The sequence below is a fragment of the Lepisma saccharinum genome, chromosome 18, assembly GCF_977018435.1.
Source record: "Lepisma saccharinum chromosome 18, izLepSacc3.1, whole genome shotgun sequence".
NCBI lineage: Eukaryota > Metazoa > Arthropoda > Insecta > Zygentoma > Lepismatidae > Lepisma > Lepisma saccharinum.
Genome location: NC_139246.1, coordinates 17,225,262 through 17,240,973, shown reverse-complemented (window position 1 = coordinate 17,240,973; position 15,712 = coordinate 17,225,262). Strand labels below are relative to the sequence as shown.

Sequence of the window (15,712 nt, the reverse complement as noted above, 5' to 3'; positions counted from 1 at the left end):
TATTTAGCTAGCGAGTCTGCGAACCATGCACAGCGTAGTGATTGGCGCTGCGTCAGATGACGTCAGCTGTTGGCTTATTGTTTGGAGGCCTCGGAAGTTGTGATTGTGACTAGCTCCCAAGCTATAAATACAGACCAGCCAGAGATGTTACGGAAATAGTTCTTATTTGTGATATGTGAGTTAAGGAACACAATTGATGGATTAATATTCTCAATACGAAAATAGTCACAGTGCGAGGTTCAGGAATAAAGCAAAACACAAACTACCTCTACGCCAGCATTATTTGAATTCCATCCTTTGAAAATACTTAGGGCGCAAGGTAAAAGGTAAAGGTAATGTTAGCCCGTGTACCGTTCCATGAAGATACACTTCTGTTCACATAAAGTGTCACACTTTATAGGATTGAACAGTTGACGAATGTCCCACTTTATCTGAAGAGGAGTGTACATAGGTAAGGAATGTAGGAAGCCCCACGTTCTTGGTGTCCGTCATACTTGACTGTAGATAGTGTGTGTGAAGGGGTGGGTAGGTGTAAGGACAGACACAATTTTAATGAAAATATTGCAGGGTGTCTACCAGTCAAGATTGTCAAGAAAAAGTCAAGAAATGAACAGGTTGGTCAAGCAAGTCAGGAAAAAGTCCAGAAATTATGCTTGTGGTCAAGAATTTTTGCTATTTTTTTACAGTATAGTGAATTTACATTGTTATTGAATATTTGGAAATCTAAAATTGTATTGAGTTGTGGTTAAATTTGTTCACTTTGTTTCTTAAGAATTACATTCTTGTATGCATGAAGTTTTGTAAAATATTAAATAAAATAGTGTAGCCATTCCACATCCAGGATGAAGTCTGAAGCATAATTTTTACATGCATTAATAATTGAAGTAAGTCTAAATCTCTTGTTAAAGTACAGTTTCAATTTTGATCTTAACCGACCTTGTGGAAGGGATTTTTTCATTGAATAAAAATATTTACTTTCTTAATTTCCAATTAAACATAATGTTAAGAAAAAGTGGGGAAAAGGTCTTGAAGAAGGAAAGAAATGTCAATAAAAAGTCATAAAAAAGTCAAGAATTTTAGATTTGTTATTTTATTTTGGTAGACAGGCTGTATTGCTGGTGGGTCACCAGCTAAAATCCCAGTAAAGTAGAGAGCAAAGTTAAACTCTACAAGGCATTAATTAGACCAATACTGATGTGACTCAGGATGTTGCCTGGTTACCAAAGTGGAACAATCGGTGCTTGTTATAATCTGGGAAAGAAAACTTCTCAGCATGGACGTCCGCAGGATTTTTTCCAGGGACGGGCAAGGAAGGTATTTTTTTCCAGGGGGGCAAACAAGGCACATTTTCTCCAAAAATAGTATTGTTTCCTAAAAAAAACATTGCTTAGATTTGAATTTATGATGTTCATGCAATAATTAACACATATTATTGTGGCTAAAATGAAATTATATGTGTGAAATACATAATTTTTGGTTGATTTTCATTTTCCAGGGGGGGGGGCACGCTCCCCCCCTGCCCCCCCTTCCGGACGCCCATGCTTCTCAGTAGAATGTGTGGCCCAGTAAGGGGGAACAGTATCTGGGGAGCAATGTGTAGCCAAGAACTGTGCAGACTTTACAAAGATAGAGAAGCGGTGAAAGAAATTGAACAGGCAAGAATGATATCGTCAGGACACACCTATCGAATGTCAGAGAAATTACAAGACTTGATGGTAAAGGAAGGTTGGAAGACTCTCAAGGCTTAAAAGTGTTAGGAGTTAGAAACTGGAGAAGAAAAGATCGTGGCAGGGACTGCTGGTTGAGAATTTTGAATGTGGTCAAAATCTACTGTGGACTGTGGCGCCACTGTAGAAGGTAGATTCACTTAACTGTGCCCTCGGAAAATATGCAAACTACACGGTTCGCTATGATTAAAACATGCGACACTAGCGCCACTATTTCCAGGCCAGAGGTACTACAAATATGGCGATGGATCTGTACTAACATTAAAAATTATTATTTTATATCATTTGAGTTGTGCATGTTTATTAATCAATAAAATTACTTTAGTATTGAAAGCATCGTTTTCGTGCAGAAAGCAATTGAAAATACTAGTAATTTGCTACCAGGCATTCAGTGACACATTAAACTTGCATAAAAGCCAACGCTTCTCTTTCTTCTCTGTCTTTCAGTCTGCCTTCATTTCTGTTTCGTTTACTCTCCACTCTTCTTTCCTCTTTATTTTCACTCTTTTCCTTCCTGTGGTATTTTTCTTTCTTTGTGCTCTCATTCTTTTACACTCTGTTTTCCTAATTTATGCTATTGTTCTTTCTTTCCTTATCTCCTCTCTTTGCCCTCTTTTCCTATCTTTCCTTATTTCGAGCTTCTCTCTTTCTCAAAATTTATTTCCTTTCTGTTCTCCTTTTTCCTTTGTTTAAATTAACCCTCTTCCTATTTCTCATCTGGCTCCTTCTCTTAAACTAATAGAGATATGTATAGTATTACTTCGAATTCAGGAGGCGTACTTTTTCGGTTTTTCAGTGTTGAAACTTTAGGTGCGTCTTGATTTCGATGGCGTCTTAGATCTGAGTAGATATGTGTAAATATACCACGGTGTTATGAATTAGTAATGAATGAAGTAATTGCCAATTTCAATAAGCAATAATATTCCTCGATGTTTTACCGAAATACCGGTATTGATAAAATTCATCCTTAACGAAATTTACTTCCCTTTAAATTTGTTGTTACAATTATCAACATTTGACAAGAAGTAGGCAGTCTGTTTTTAGCAGGGAAGTGAGGATAAACAAAAGTAGAAGCTTTATTATTGTTGTCTTTGCACAGCTTTTGCAAAGTGCACATGAAGCAGGCATGAAACATGAAGAAGCTGAAGCATAACTCATGCAGAATTTAAACGGAAAGTTATTTTGTGTGCTCAGAAATTTTGAAAACCGAGAAGCTGGCCGAAAGGTTACTGTTAAGTGAAGTATCTATTCATCGTTGGACAGGTCCGCGACATCAGTTATTTACTACCGGTATGTACAGTCACGGACACTTCTTGGTTGTAACAAACCGTTGACTTTCAATAGAACCGTCACAACCCAGATGTGTCCGTGACTGTACATCTGTGCACATTAAATCTGAAGTTTTTCTTTTTCTCAAAAGCTGAAGCGATAATCAAGTGCACCTTGCTTTCGATGGCATCTTGATGTTCTTGACAGGAACACACTTAGATCATATTGGCGGACATACAGAGTGTTCCAGTTAAAAGTAGTCCGGATCCTATCAACAGTCACTTGTTACGACTGTGCGACCACAGTTCATTTTACAAGGACTATTCCATTTTACTGCTGCAATATAGCCGGCCTACTATTAACTGGTACAGTGGGATCCATAAGTATTACCGTGCAAATTGTCCATGACTATTTTCATTAATTTTTCTCTCACATCCTATGTGTTTTTAAGCGATGGATTTTTATGTATGCTGGTGAAGAAGTTGTCAACACCTTGTATTGAGTTTTCTTTTAATTCTTGAAGCTTTTATTGTGTCAAATAAAGTGCACGAACATGGTGATGGACAATTTGCACGGTAATACTCATGGATCCCACTGTACACTCAGTTTCATCTACATTTCCAGAAGTATTGATAGCGATAGTATCAATGGTTTGATCGTTGCGATTAACCAAAGTGGCATAAAATCGACATAATATAATGTAAATCAGTCAATATCAATGTTTTTAGACTTAAACATTCCATTTTAATTTTAATTTTCAGTGTATCGCTGGTTTTTGAAAACTGGTTTACATGTCATATTTTAATATTTTCGAAGTAATCATATGAGTTCTAATTTCCGTTATAATTATCAAAAGTTTATTAAGCGTACTCCATTATTATATAAAATCAATAATTATTTTTGTTAACAAAGAAGTTCTCTGTTCAGAACCTTAGCAGTTCTATTGTATGAATGAATAGTTATATGAAGAGACAGTTCGTAAACATTTTTCAAAGAAGTAATATTTCAGGGAAGAAGAAGAAAAAGAAGAGAAAGTAAAAGGAGAAATATTTATTACTAAAAGTACATGCTTTATAATGAACATGCTTAATAACTAACTAAAGTTACAACAATTATAATTATGAAATTTCACATGCAAGGCTTGAAGATATTCCAAGCAAAAATCATAATTTTATTCAGTAAACATGCACTTAAAATAGAAGCAGATATTCATAACATATTATCACTAGATGGTTTGTATTAAATTAATGAAATATTTACATGACACCTTCTATGGGCGTCGCCGGTTATTTTTGTTGGGGGAGGGGTCAGGCCATTTATAAAACTTGAATAGTATATATAATAACAGTAATAATTATTATCAAGGCTATGATAATTGTTACACAATAACATATACAAACTAATTTATTATTAGGCCTATTATTATATTCTTGAATAGGATTTTCTACTCGATGCAACAAATGAGTGAATATCAGCTGTTTCTCATATTTCTTTTCACACTTTTTACAGTTAATGTACTGAAATGCATAGACTTTATATTTTGTTGTAACATTTGCATACCTTGTTCAAGAAAAAGGCTTAAATTTCCCCGATAATTTGTCATAAATTTTGTTGTTTGACTTTTCACATAAAACTAATTTTTGGAATTTCTGAAACTGTCAAACCATTTGTTCTTGTACTAAATGATAAATTACGAAAAGCATAAACTTTGTTCCTGCACTTCACACGCATTTTTTTCGATCTAAGCATTTTTTTTTCATTTGTTATTCATTTTCGAATACTATTTAGCTGAACCTTATTTCTGTTATTAACATACCCCCCTCCTGACGCCCATGATACCCCCATTTTATTTAATAGGGATTATGCTAACTTGATGCAGTGGGATGGCCACATCTTGAAAGGCAATACCTGACTTAATATTTGCATTATTTTTAGATGATCTACATAAAGATTTATTTTCAAATAGGTGGAAGTTTAAATATCGAAGAAAAAACAAATTATACAAATTCAAATTGTAGCTACATTGCAATTGTGTTAAATTTTAGGTTCGAATTTGGCATAAAGATGCTGGAATAGAAACTTCTGAGGTTTCCCATTGATTATATTACACTTTCATTTTATTTTTAACCCGAAATTTGCGGAGGACAACCGCTGTTGACTGGATGATTGACATTTGAATAATACACATCTGTGACGGTGGAGAAAAAGACACCTCAACCGGCCTCGACAAGCATTGCATGTATAACTGTCTAGTAGTTTAGCAGCAGCCAACAGATGTCTCTATACGTTGTTCTTATCGTTCAGCATACTTAATAGTCTTTGGGAGGAACTGATGAATGAACACGCTCCCGCCCTAAAGTTCTGTTATCGTAAGGCATTTCTTTCGAACTGTTTTGAAACGGGTTTTAAGAACAAGACATGCAAAATGTAAATTGTCGTTCTGCCTTGCTTATAACAGCAGCAGTTGTTCTTTCGCATTCGTGGAGATCGTGAGCTGACTCCCCCGTAGTCGCCGTTTTAAAGAAAAAGGTATCAACCAATTAATTTTAAAGGGTAAGAACCAATCAGAAGCAGCCTACCAAGTACTCTTTGGAAGTAATTTCCCGCTTGACCAGAGCAGCAGGTGGAAGCACTGCTGCGATATGCTTAAATAAATGGAGTATTCGATAATCATGCAGCCTCTGTTAAATCATAGCCCGCTACCAGCTACCTTTAAGCATTCACACAATCACTGTCTTTCGCACTCGTTATATTTACAGTTATGGAAGACGGTAAAAAATATTCTTACGAATGTTAGAAATACCCTGTAACTTTGAAGACACGTAGGCAATTACACTGTAAAATAACGTTACATTATATCTTTAACCTAATAACTTATATCTTTTTGTAAAATATGGGCCTTGCAGGTTATAAAGTGTGATTGACTTCCACTTAATATGTATACTTAGTGATCGCGCCCTCTGTTGAGAGAAATCTGAGCATTAACACCTACAACTGCGGCTTCTTGCCCGTAACTACCATTCTCATTATACTGCCCATAGTCAAAGGGCCACTTACGCTTCTCAAAGGGCCTGCATCTGTCGAAGGGGTGTCCGGTGTAGCCCTTGGGGCAGCTGCAGATAGCCTTGTGGTTCTGGACCCGACACTCTGCACCAATGCCGCAGGCGTTGTTGCAGGGATCCGAACACTTGAAAGCGAAGCATGCCCTGTTGGCTTGGCAGTCGCTGTGCTGGGTGCATTCTGGGTAACATCTGCTGTACGGGTTGCCGATGTAGTCCTTTGGACATGAGCAGACGGCACGGTGATTCTGGACGTCACAGTTGGCCCCTTCACCGCAGGCGTCCGTGCAAGGGTTTCTGCACTTGAAGTCTATGCAGGACTGGATCAAAAATAAATGACAATCAAAACTCACACAAATAAAGTCGCATACAAGGAAAAAAACATGAACAATCGGGCATAAATGTGTAAAAAATTATGATGAATGTCTTGCTAGAATATAACCACTGGTTCATCAAGTGATAGTTACACAGTGGCGTCAACTTATATGAGCATGTGGGGCTTGAGCTCATCCAATAATTTATTACATATTATTTTAGAAATAAAGTTCGTGTCCAAAAGGTTTAATCATTATATTCTCACAGAATTCTCACAAACTTAATTACTGACTCTTATCAAAATATTTCATAACAATTTGTTTAATCACCTACTTTTCAGTTTCCTATATTGTTTACACTATCCGTGATCGCTTTGTTATCAGGAAAGTAATGTAGGAGAGAAGGAACTATACAATTAATGTATTCATTGTATACGTAAAAGGAACAAAAAAGGCATTTTAGGGAAAATCCTAATCATACTGTGAGTTATGGCATGCAGTAACAAAAAAGTTCTTGCCGTCGCATGGGAACAAGTGATCACTGATAAGGAAATACGTGTGCCACATGCCGGAAAAGTGGTCGGGGTGGGAGTGGGGAGATTGAACTTGCCCAATATAGGGGCGTTGTGCACTCGCAGCAGTGGCGAAGAGAAATGGTGTCGAAGCAGCTTGTTCGGGGTTGTCTACTTTAGGACTTCAAGGTGGGCTTGTCCGCAGCCGAACCAAGTCGCCGAATACGTCAAGCCTTTGGGGATAATGCTGTGAATGAAAGCTGGTTGCAGAAGTTCACGTCGGGAGATCTATCCCTTTGTGATGAACCCCGCAGTGGCCGGCCACAGGTCCTGGTTCTGAAGGTAGAGAAGAACAGAATCCTAACGTGTGGTGAGCTTGCCGACCACTTCCAGGTTTCCGATCAAACAGCCAGACTGCACCTACACCACATATGGCAGACGTTCAAGTTGAGCAAAAGGGGTATCCCATACACTGTCGGAAGCCAACAAGCAACAACGAGTGACAGCCTGTTTCTCATTGCTTTCTCGGCACTGCAACACACCCATATTCGATCGAGTCTCACCAGTGACGAAAAGTGGGTCCTGTATGACGCTCCCAACCGTGTCAGACATTGGTTGTCAACACGGAACCCTGTGCTTCACATCACAAGACCACCTCTACACCCACGCAAGATCATGCCCTTAGTCGACAAGTGGTGAACTACGAGCTGCTACCAACGGGCCAAACCATCACTGGGGACCTTTACTCGCAGCAGTTGGAACGTGTGCAACAGGCCCTGAAGCAGAACGATCCAGCATTGGTTAATCGCAAAGGTGTACTGCATCTTCACGACAATGCCAGGTCGCCTGTGGCGCGAGTGGCCAGGGATACCATACAGCGACTTGGCTGGGAGAAAATGTGCCATCCACCGTACTTCGCGGACCTTGCACCAACAGATTATCAACTCTTCCATTCCCTGGACAACCTTCGTGGGAAATCCTTCGCAAATGAGGCAGACTTGCGGCAAGCACTCACGGACTTCTTTGCGTCCAAGACCCCCGAGTTGTTACCGCCAGGACATTGCACAGCTAGAGGCACATTGGCATAGGTGCTGGATGCCGATGGGGATTACTTTGAGGACTAACGGTATGTGGCATTTGCTGTAGGACTATATCTTTTTGTTTCTGACGATCAAAAACGGCAAGATCTTTCTTGGTTACCTTGTATTATAAAATTGATCTCAGAGTTCAGCGCACCATGATTTACAAAAGTTATCACCACTGTACACAAGTAGGCCTAATATAAATATGGCATAAAGCATACAAAAGGTCGATAGGAACCATTTGTAATTTGTGTCTTCCAGCAACTTAAGCACATCAGCACTCCTCTATTTTCATTAATTTCTCTCTTGCAACATGTATATAAGAAATATATTTTTATGTATTCTATTGTTACTCATTCAACGCATAATGTATTTATCTTCCAGTTTTAAATCTTGGTACGCGTACGTGTAGCAAGAGAGAGAGAGAGAGAGCGAAACAGATGCATAACTCCCAAAAATCTGCATTGGCAACAACTTTATTTCAAGTTTATCTTTTAAGTACAAAGATGGCACTCTGTAATAAAATTAAATCTATTGCTAAGAATATAATAACTAATTTCAGTAAATATTCAGAAGTTTAAGCACATTAGTACACAGTTATTCGTTACAAAATAAAATAACTGTGAGTATAACATTTATTTTAGTAATGGCCATTTACAGTGAAATTTAAGTTCACGTAATTGAACTTCTCATGGAAACAATCTTCATTTAGCTTATAGAATGCTTTATTGTGAAAAATAGCATTTCATTACGATTACACGGATTATTACAGGCAAGGAAGAAACATCTTGTAGAATTGTCAATATTGTAAGACTGTTGCCAGAGGATGAAGGTATATAGCCGCGTGGTTAAAGCTCTCGCCACGAAAATAGCCCAGTCAAGGTCACGCCACCCAGCTACAGTGTTGCCATTATGCAACAATTTCAACCGACGAAGTCAACCGCATACGTACAACGCGCGAAGTATCGACTAATCAGCTAGAAATAATGTAGCAACTCTGGAGGGCCAGGGGTGTGGAGGAGGCATAGGGAAACTTCGACCTTGACGACTGTTTTCGTGGCGAGATAGTAGACAATTTTGACCATATTTATAACTTGCTTCGTTGTCAAAAAATTCAACAACGTTAAATATTACGTATCTGCTATCGATGTGTATTGCTTTACACTTCATGATGATATTCGTTGCACATTACTGGTTGCTCTACTCATGTCTAAATACAAATTCAACTCTTATCTTACCTGGGAGAACGGGCACTCGGAATCCGATTCGCACTCATGTCTGCATCCGCTTATGGGACTCCCTTGGTACCCTGGCAGACAGGAACATACTGGTTTGTCGAGATCTACGCGACACTGCGTGTTCTGGCCGCAAGGACTTGGGTGACACAATTCGTCTGTCAAAATGGAAAAGTTTGATTTCATTTCTGTGAAGCTGTAGATAGGATTGTCTGGTAGAATCAGAATCACAACAGGATAAGAAGCGTAACACTGGCTTGTCCGAAAGGTGCAACTTGGGTGCTAAATCATTGAAGACTGGTGGGGGGGGGGGAAGGAAGATTTATTTCAATCTACACACACACACACACACACACAAATATATACATAATACATATTTATAATAATATAAAAGTAAATTAAAAAATATTTAAAAATACATTATTATTATAAAATATATGTATCAGATATTTCTAAAGTAGCAGACTAATTCCTTTAGTAACTGGTTAAACATGGCAATAAATTACTAAATAGTAGAAATATTTGTATTATGTTTAAGTTTGTTTAGTTTTTGCTTTACATTAATATAAATCACATAGATTTCATAGTTATATTTGTCTTGCATTGTTATCTTACCTTTATTATGCATTATTGGTGTGAATCTTGCGAGGGAGAGAGTGAGTGAGTGAATGAATGTGTGTTAGAGTATGCAACACTCACAAACCCACTACTTTTGTATGTGTTTTCGATATTATCCTTTGTAAAGTATATTTGAAGTAAAATATAATTTCTCACCTTTTGTTACAATAAAAACTCCCCCTGGAAATTTTTGGTATGGGGGATTTTTGAAGCCATGATTGTTGGTGTGGAGGAAATCCCCCCCCCCCCCCCCCAGGATTTATCTTCCTGATGCAAGACCGTACTTGAAGGTAATATCCTCCGAGAATATTCTCGCAGTTCGGTTTTGAAGTCGTGGAATAGAAGTGAAAGTCTTTTGCACTTTTCCTGTGTAGCTGACAGGTTTCTCTTGGGAAAGATATAAGTGTAGTGCATAATGCAAGTTTAAAAGGCTTAATCGTTAAAGAAAATATAATATTATTTCAAAGATGACTGTGGATGCATAAATAATACAAGAAACTTGATGTTTTTACAAGATAATATTCCGAAGTGTTAAAAAATTAGTTTTGTGCCAAAATTTGAACGACACAAACTCAGAGGCTAAAATTCCTCGTAGTAAGTAACTTTCAATGATTTTACTAAATTGAAGCATTAAAATTACAACAAAATATATGAGAATGACTGCATTTGACAGTATGATGGTTTGAAAGTGTGGAACAAAAGTAAAGAATTATAGCAGTGCTAAATATTTTGTCTAGTGTTGCCCACGGGACGAGACGGGACAGGCTTTTAAAAATTCGAGACGAGACGAGATTGATCATGTGTCCCGAGACAAACGAATATTTTCGAGACGAGACAGGCCAAAGTCTCGTCTCGTGGGCAACACTAATTTTATCTTGTCTGTTCTTTCGAGTAAATAAGTTGTTTGCCCAAGTATAATAATAATAACAATAAGTTTGTGTTTTTGCCATGTTACTGTGTTTTTAATATTACATTATCAGTTTAGTAACAACGGATCATAAGAATTTTTTTCAAAGTTAAAAATTCTCTATCTTACTTACTTGGATCAAATCGTCTGCATGAACGGAAGGGGTCCCCTACGTAACCGGAAGGACATCTACAGACAGCCACGTGATCTCTGACGTCACATTCAGCGTTGTTTCCGCATACTCCTGCGCAGGGACTGACGCAGCGGAAATCCTTGCAAGCCTTGTTCGAAGCGCAGTGGCCGTGATCTGAAAAGAAAGAGTTAAAACCACTCATCAATGGTACGCTCAATAACGTGCACTGTTCACTTATCATTCAGTGTAAAACCACCCTAATGTGGAATCGGCACATTAATAATGTGCTACTAGGGGAGGAATCGCACTTGGAACCCTTGATTACAAGGCGATAGGATTAACCAATACGCTATCGGGAACAGCAGTACATATTGTTACTACTACTAAGGTACTCTTGGATATTTACTGTCGATTTTTTAAACTATTGTTCATCCATTGTAAGAATGATGTTAATTTAATTTAAAGAAAACACATGACTTCCAAGAAGTGGTTCCTTTCCTATGTGTTAGTTCTGTTGTCCTACTGCTTATAATACAGACAGGGTGTACACAAAAGAATATGCAAGCCAACGTAAGGTACCTGATCCCAATATAGCCTAGTACCCAATATGACCTATTTGCTGTTTCCAAGTAGTTACAAGACTAATTCAACAGATGACGTTAGTATGCCATTTGGACTGTCCGAATGACGTGATAAAACCTGTTGGATGTACCTACCTAGTCATATCATAAATTCTGTTACGAAGTTTAGACAGGGATGGCAACACTGGTTGGCAAGGTAACCCCGCAATGTTGGATCAAACAACCAGTATCATTGCGTGTTTGGCTGTGGTAGCGGAAAGGTGAATTTCACTGCGAGTCAAATGGAGTGGGGTGTATGCGAGAACCGTGTGACAGTAATCATACTGCACAAAGTTGGCAAATCACCATCGGACATTTTCAACACCCTGAAAATGCTGAAATATCAGCAGGATGTTCGTGCATCAGACCATCAAGAGATACTGTGACACAAGGACAATTGAGGACCGCCCCAGGAAAGGTAGACCTCGCAGCGTGAAGATCCAGAAGCTCGTGAAAGCAGTGGCGGCGCGGATTCGATGAAATCCTGTCAGGAAACAAGCAGTGATGGCTGGAGAGCTGAACATTTCGAAAATGTCGACGTCGCGTGTGCTCCGAAGTGACCTAGGACTCCGTGCTTATCAGCGAAGTACTGGTCACTTCCTCACGTCCAGAGGAAGCAGAAAACAAAAAGACTCCTTCAGCGTTGCGCAAATGGTGGCCACAGAAGGAACCTTTTCACGGACGAAAAGATCTTCACGATCGAAGAGTCTTACAATCGTCAAAACGACCGTGTTTATGCCTCGACATCCTAGGAAGCTCGTGAAAACACGCCACGGATCCTCAGAGGCCATCATTCCGCCTCAGTGATGGTTTGGTGGGGGGTTTCGTACGATGGCACAACTGACCTCCACTTCTGTGAACATGGTGTGAAAACATCTGCAAAAGTGTGCCAAGCGACAGTGTTGGAGCCACTTGTGAAATCGTTTACCAGCACCATGTTCAACCATGAGCCGTGGAGCTTCCAGCAGGACTCAGCACTGGCCCACAAGGCAAAGACCACACAGGAGTGGCTTCAGAGGAATGTGCCTGATTTCATTGCTCCGGTTGATTGGTCCTCCAGCAGCCCCGACCTCAGACCATTGGACTACAGGTTGTGGTCCAGGAGGGCATTGTCTGTAGGAAGAGGCCTCCAAACCTTGCGAGTCTCAAGCGTTTTCTTGTGAAGGCAGTGGCGAGCTTTCCCCTCGAGACTGTGCATGCTGCTATCGATGACTGGCCTCAGAGACTTCGGGCCTGTTTGAAGGCCAGAGGTGGCCATTTTGAACAGTGATTGGTGCTCTGTGTTGGCAAGACACAGACTTTGTAACATCACTGTGCCTGTAGTTCATTATTAACTTTGTAACAGAATTTATGAGATGACTAGGTATAGTGCAATAACTTGGGGACAAAGAAACGAAATAACTTGTTTTCGTTATGGTGTTCTACGTGATCTGATATTGCATATGGAAGTTATTGCTTACTGCATCTCCCAAGTGATCGGTATTTATATCTCTTACAAATTATGATAGCTCATAATTTGAACTTTACAAAAATGTACTTAGTTTAGACTTTAATCTAAAGTATTGTTTATAACAAAGAAAAAAGAACACTATGTAAGGTGTACTCAATATGGCCTACATAGTAATATATCGTAAAGGACGTATGCAAATGTGACATTTGTTACTCTTATGTTCACGTAGAGTGTGTGGGACTCACTAAGGATGATAAAGGACCTTTCATTTGCCCAGACTGTGATGTGTATAATCCATGGTCTTCTGGTGACAAATTATGACATGTCACTCACTCCCTTGTATATTGGTTTGTAAACAATGTTATTTCTTTGTGCAAATCTCATGTAATTATGTAAATAAAATGTAAGTGTATAAAACAACATAGTTTTTACAATTTCTGTTGCACTTTTTTGTGATGAGAAAGAACAAAATATATAGGCCTGAACGTAACTCTTTAATAAAATCTTCCTTACATGCATGCTATTATTTGGAATTGGCTCTAATTTTCTGTAAACGTTCAGAAATGCACCCTCTTTCGAATCTTGCCACTAGTTTTATCTTTCTGACTTTGTACACCACTAGATACAGTCGTAAACCTTAGGTAGGCCATATTGGGTCTAGGTACCTTATACGCATTTGTAGCTTAAATGTTAAAAAAGAGTAATATGGAAATTTTGTCTGGCAACAATGAAAAGCTGTTTCCTCACTCCGCCACGTGACAGCGCCAGTATTCAAGATGGCGACTCGTCAGCAGACATCTTTGTGTTCTTCAGTTTACGAAATGCAATTCAGTCGTAACAGTTCAGCGGGCATTCACACGTGAATTTGGAAGTGATCCTACTTAGGGACTTGAGACGCTAGATTGTACAGGCTGTTGCATCCATTACGCCACGGAGACTGACCAGAATGTGGGTAGAACTTGGCTACCTGTTGTAGTGCGTGTGGAGTGCGTGAAGTAGGTGTTGTATAAACTTGTAGACTTACTCTTCCATCTCATGTATGGCTTATTATTGTATGCCGCGGATACGAGAAATTACACAATATTCTTTTGTGTACACCCTGTATAAGATCCCGGAACTTCACGTTCAGCCAATAGGATTTCTTACAAGCCACGTGAATTTGTTTTCATTGACTACGTTCTTATGGCGAACAGAAAATACATTAATGAACGTATAGATGCCTCATTTTGTCCTGGCGCTTAATGAAGATAAGTTTAATCACAATTTTCATTTTTTATGTAAAGTATTAAAAAAATACATTAGTGTGTATTTTTTGAGAAATACGAGTTTGATGATGCTTCCACATGGAACAAGAAATTGCCAAGATCTTGAACCCTTTGGTTCAAAATCTTTGAAAGGCAGGATCTCACAAGGTTCATTGAGTCAGCATGGAGCAGCGCATGCGCATTCTTGATAAGCATTTTACTACATGTTCTTAAACTCGTGTGCAAGAGGTGTTTCAAGAAATATACTCTGTACCTGGCAAATCAATCATTTTACGATTTGTGCGTCGATTTCAGGAAACGGAAAGTGTATGAAGCATTTTTGTTGATTTCTTTTATTTAAATCTGATTTCTTTGAATTAAATCCATTTTTTTTATTTTAAAGAAACACGCTTAACATTCCTTGTTTGGTTTTTGGCACCATACATATAGATATATGTTTTTTTATATAGAAAACGGTCCTGTAAAATATTTGAACAGTTTGAAAAAAAGCAAATAAAAGTATACGTAAATTGTACATTTTTCTGTTTCTGATACTGTACCTACGATGGAAATGTTTGTTGAGTTTTGTAAATGAAACTATAATAATTTTCAGTTACTTTTCCTCCAGTGAAAATAAAACATTCTGGATGTACTCTAAAATTGTAACTTAAAATATTAACTTATATTATATTGGTAGTCCTTGTAGCTGTATTCAACCTGAATTGAATTAATCCACCTTCGTATGAAGTGTATGCAGAATAACATAAATTTATTAACGCAGTGATAGCCAACATGATTATTTTAAAGATTTAGTGTAATTACGAACAGTAATATTTTTTAAAAAAAGTAGGCATAGTGATTAAAATAAATATACAGTCTCGACAAAATCGGGAGCTCTAGTAGCCGTAATTATGACTCACTCTTGCCATTTCAAACCAAGCTATGTCATAAACCAAATCAAATGAAAACAAACTATGGCAGCTGGCATGCACCAGTGTTGCCAGGTGCATATAATTTTACATTTTAAAGTCAAATCTCAGTGGATAATTATGATTTTTCGTGTGAATTTATGGCCGATGCTTAGGTATCTGTTGACAAAATTTCGACCTGCTAGTGTTTCCAGTTAAGTTGGTATGTCCCTAAAATCTCACCTTTTCACTTAAATCATAAAATCACCAACCGAAACCCATCAAATGCTTAGCATGACCGATTAATAATAATAATAATAATAATCCGTGGCGCAACAGCCCTTAAGGGCAAAGGCCTACCTACCGACTGCCTGACTCACTCCCATATGAATCAGAACAGGTGAGAGGTCATCCAAACAGTTACGGGGTGACGTGTGGTTAGCCCGACGAACCCCCAGTCGTTGTAGTTTTCCGTAACCGGTTACGCTACTCATTCGTAGCTCCCAATTTGTTTTACTCGCAATGGTGGGTGACCGCCGGTCCCATACACTGGCCGAAATCTCAGGAGAAATGTTTTTAAGCTTCCTTCAGGAGACTCGAACCTGCGAGCGTTCCGTAGCCGGAGCCCAAAGCA

The 15,712-nt window shown here is 38.6% G+C and overlaps 1 protein-coding gene across 1 annotated transcript in view; it reads right to left on the bottom strand.

The window, feature by feature from the left end:
* Nucleotides 1-15,712, bottom strand: part of LOC146002423 (agrin-like) — a 57,412-nt gene that overhangs the window by 3,614 nt on the left and 38,086 nt on the right. Inside the window, exons 5-7 of the mRNA XM_083140249.1 lie at nt 10,857-11,030; nt 9,202-9,356; nt 6,054-6,375 (exon numbers count right to left, since the gene is read on the bottom strand). Coding sequence (XP_082996375.1) covers nt 6,054-6,375; nt 9,202-9,356; nt 10,857-11,030 — 651 coding nt within the window. The remainder of the gene's footprint in view (nt 1-6,053; nt 6,376-9,201; nt 9,357-10,856; nt 11,031-15,712) is intronic.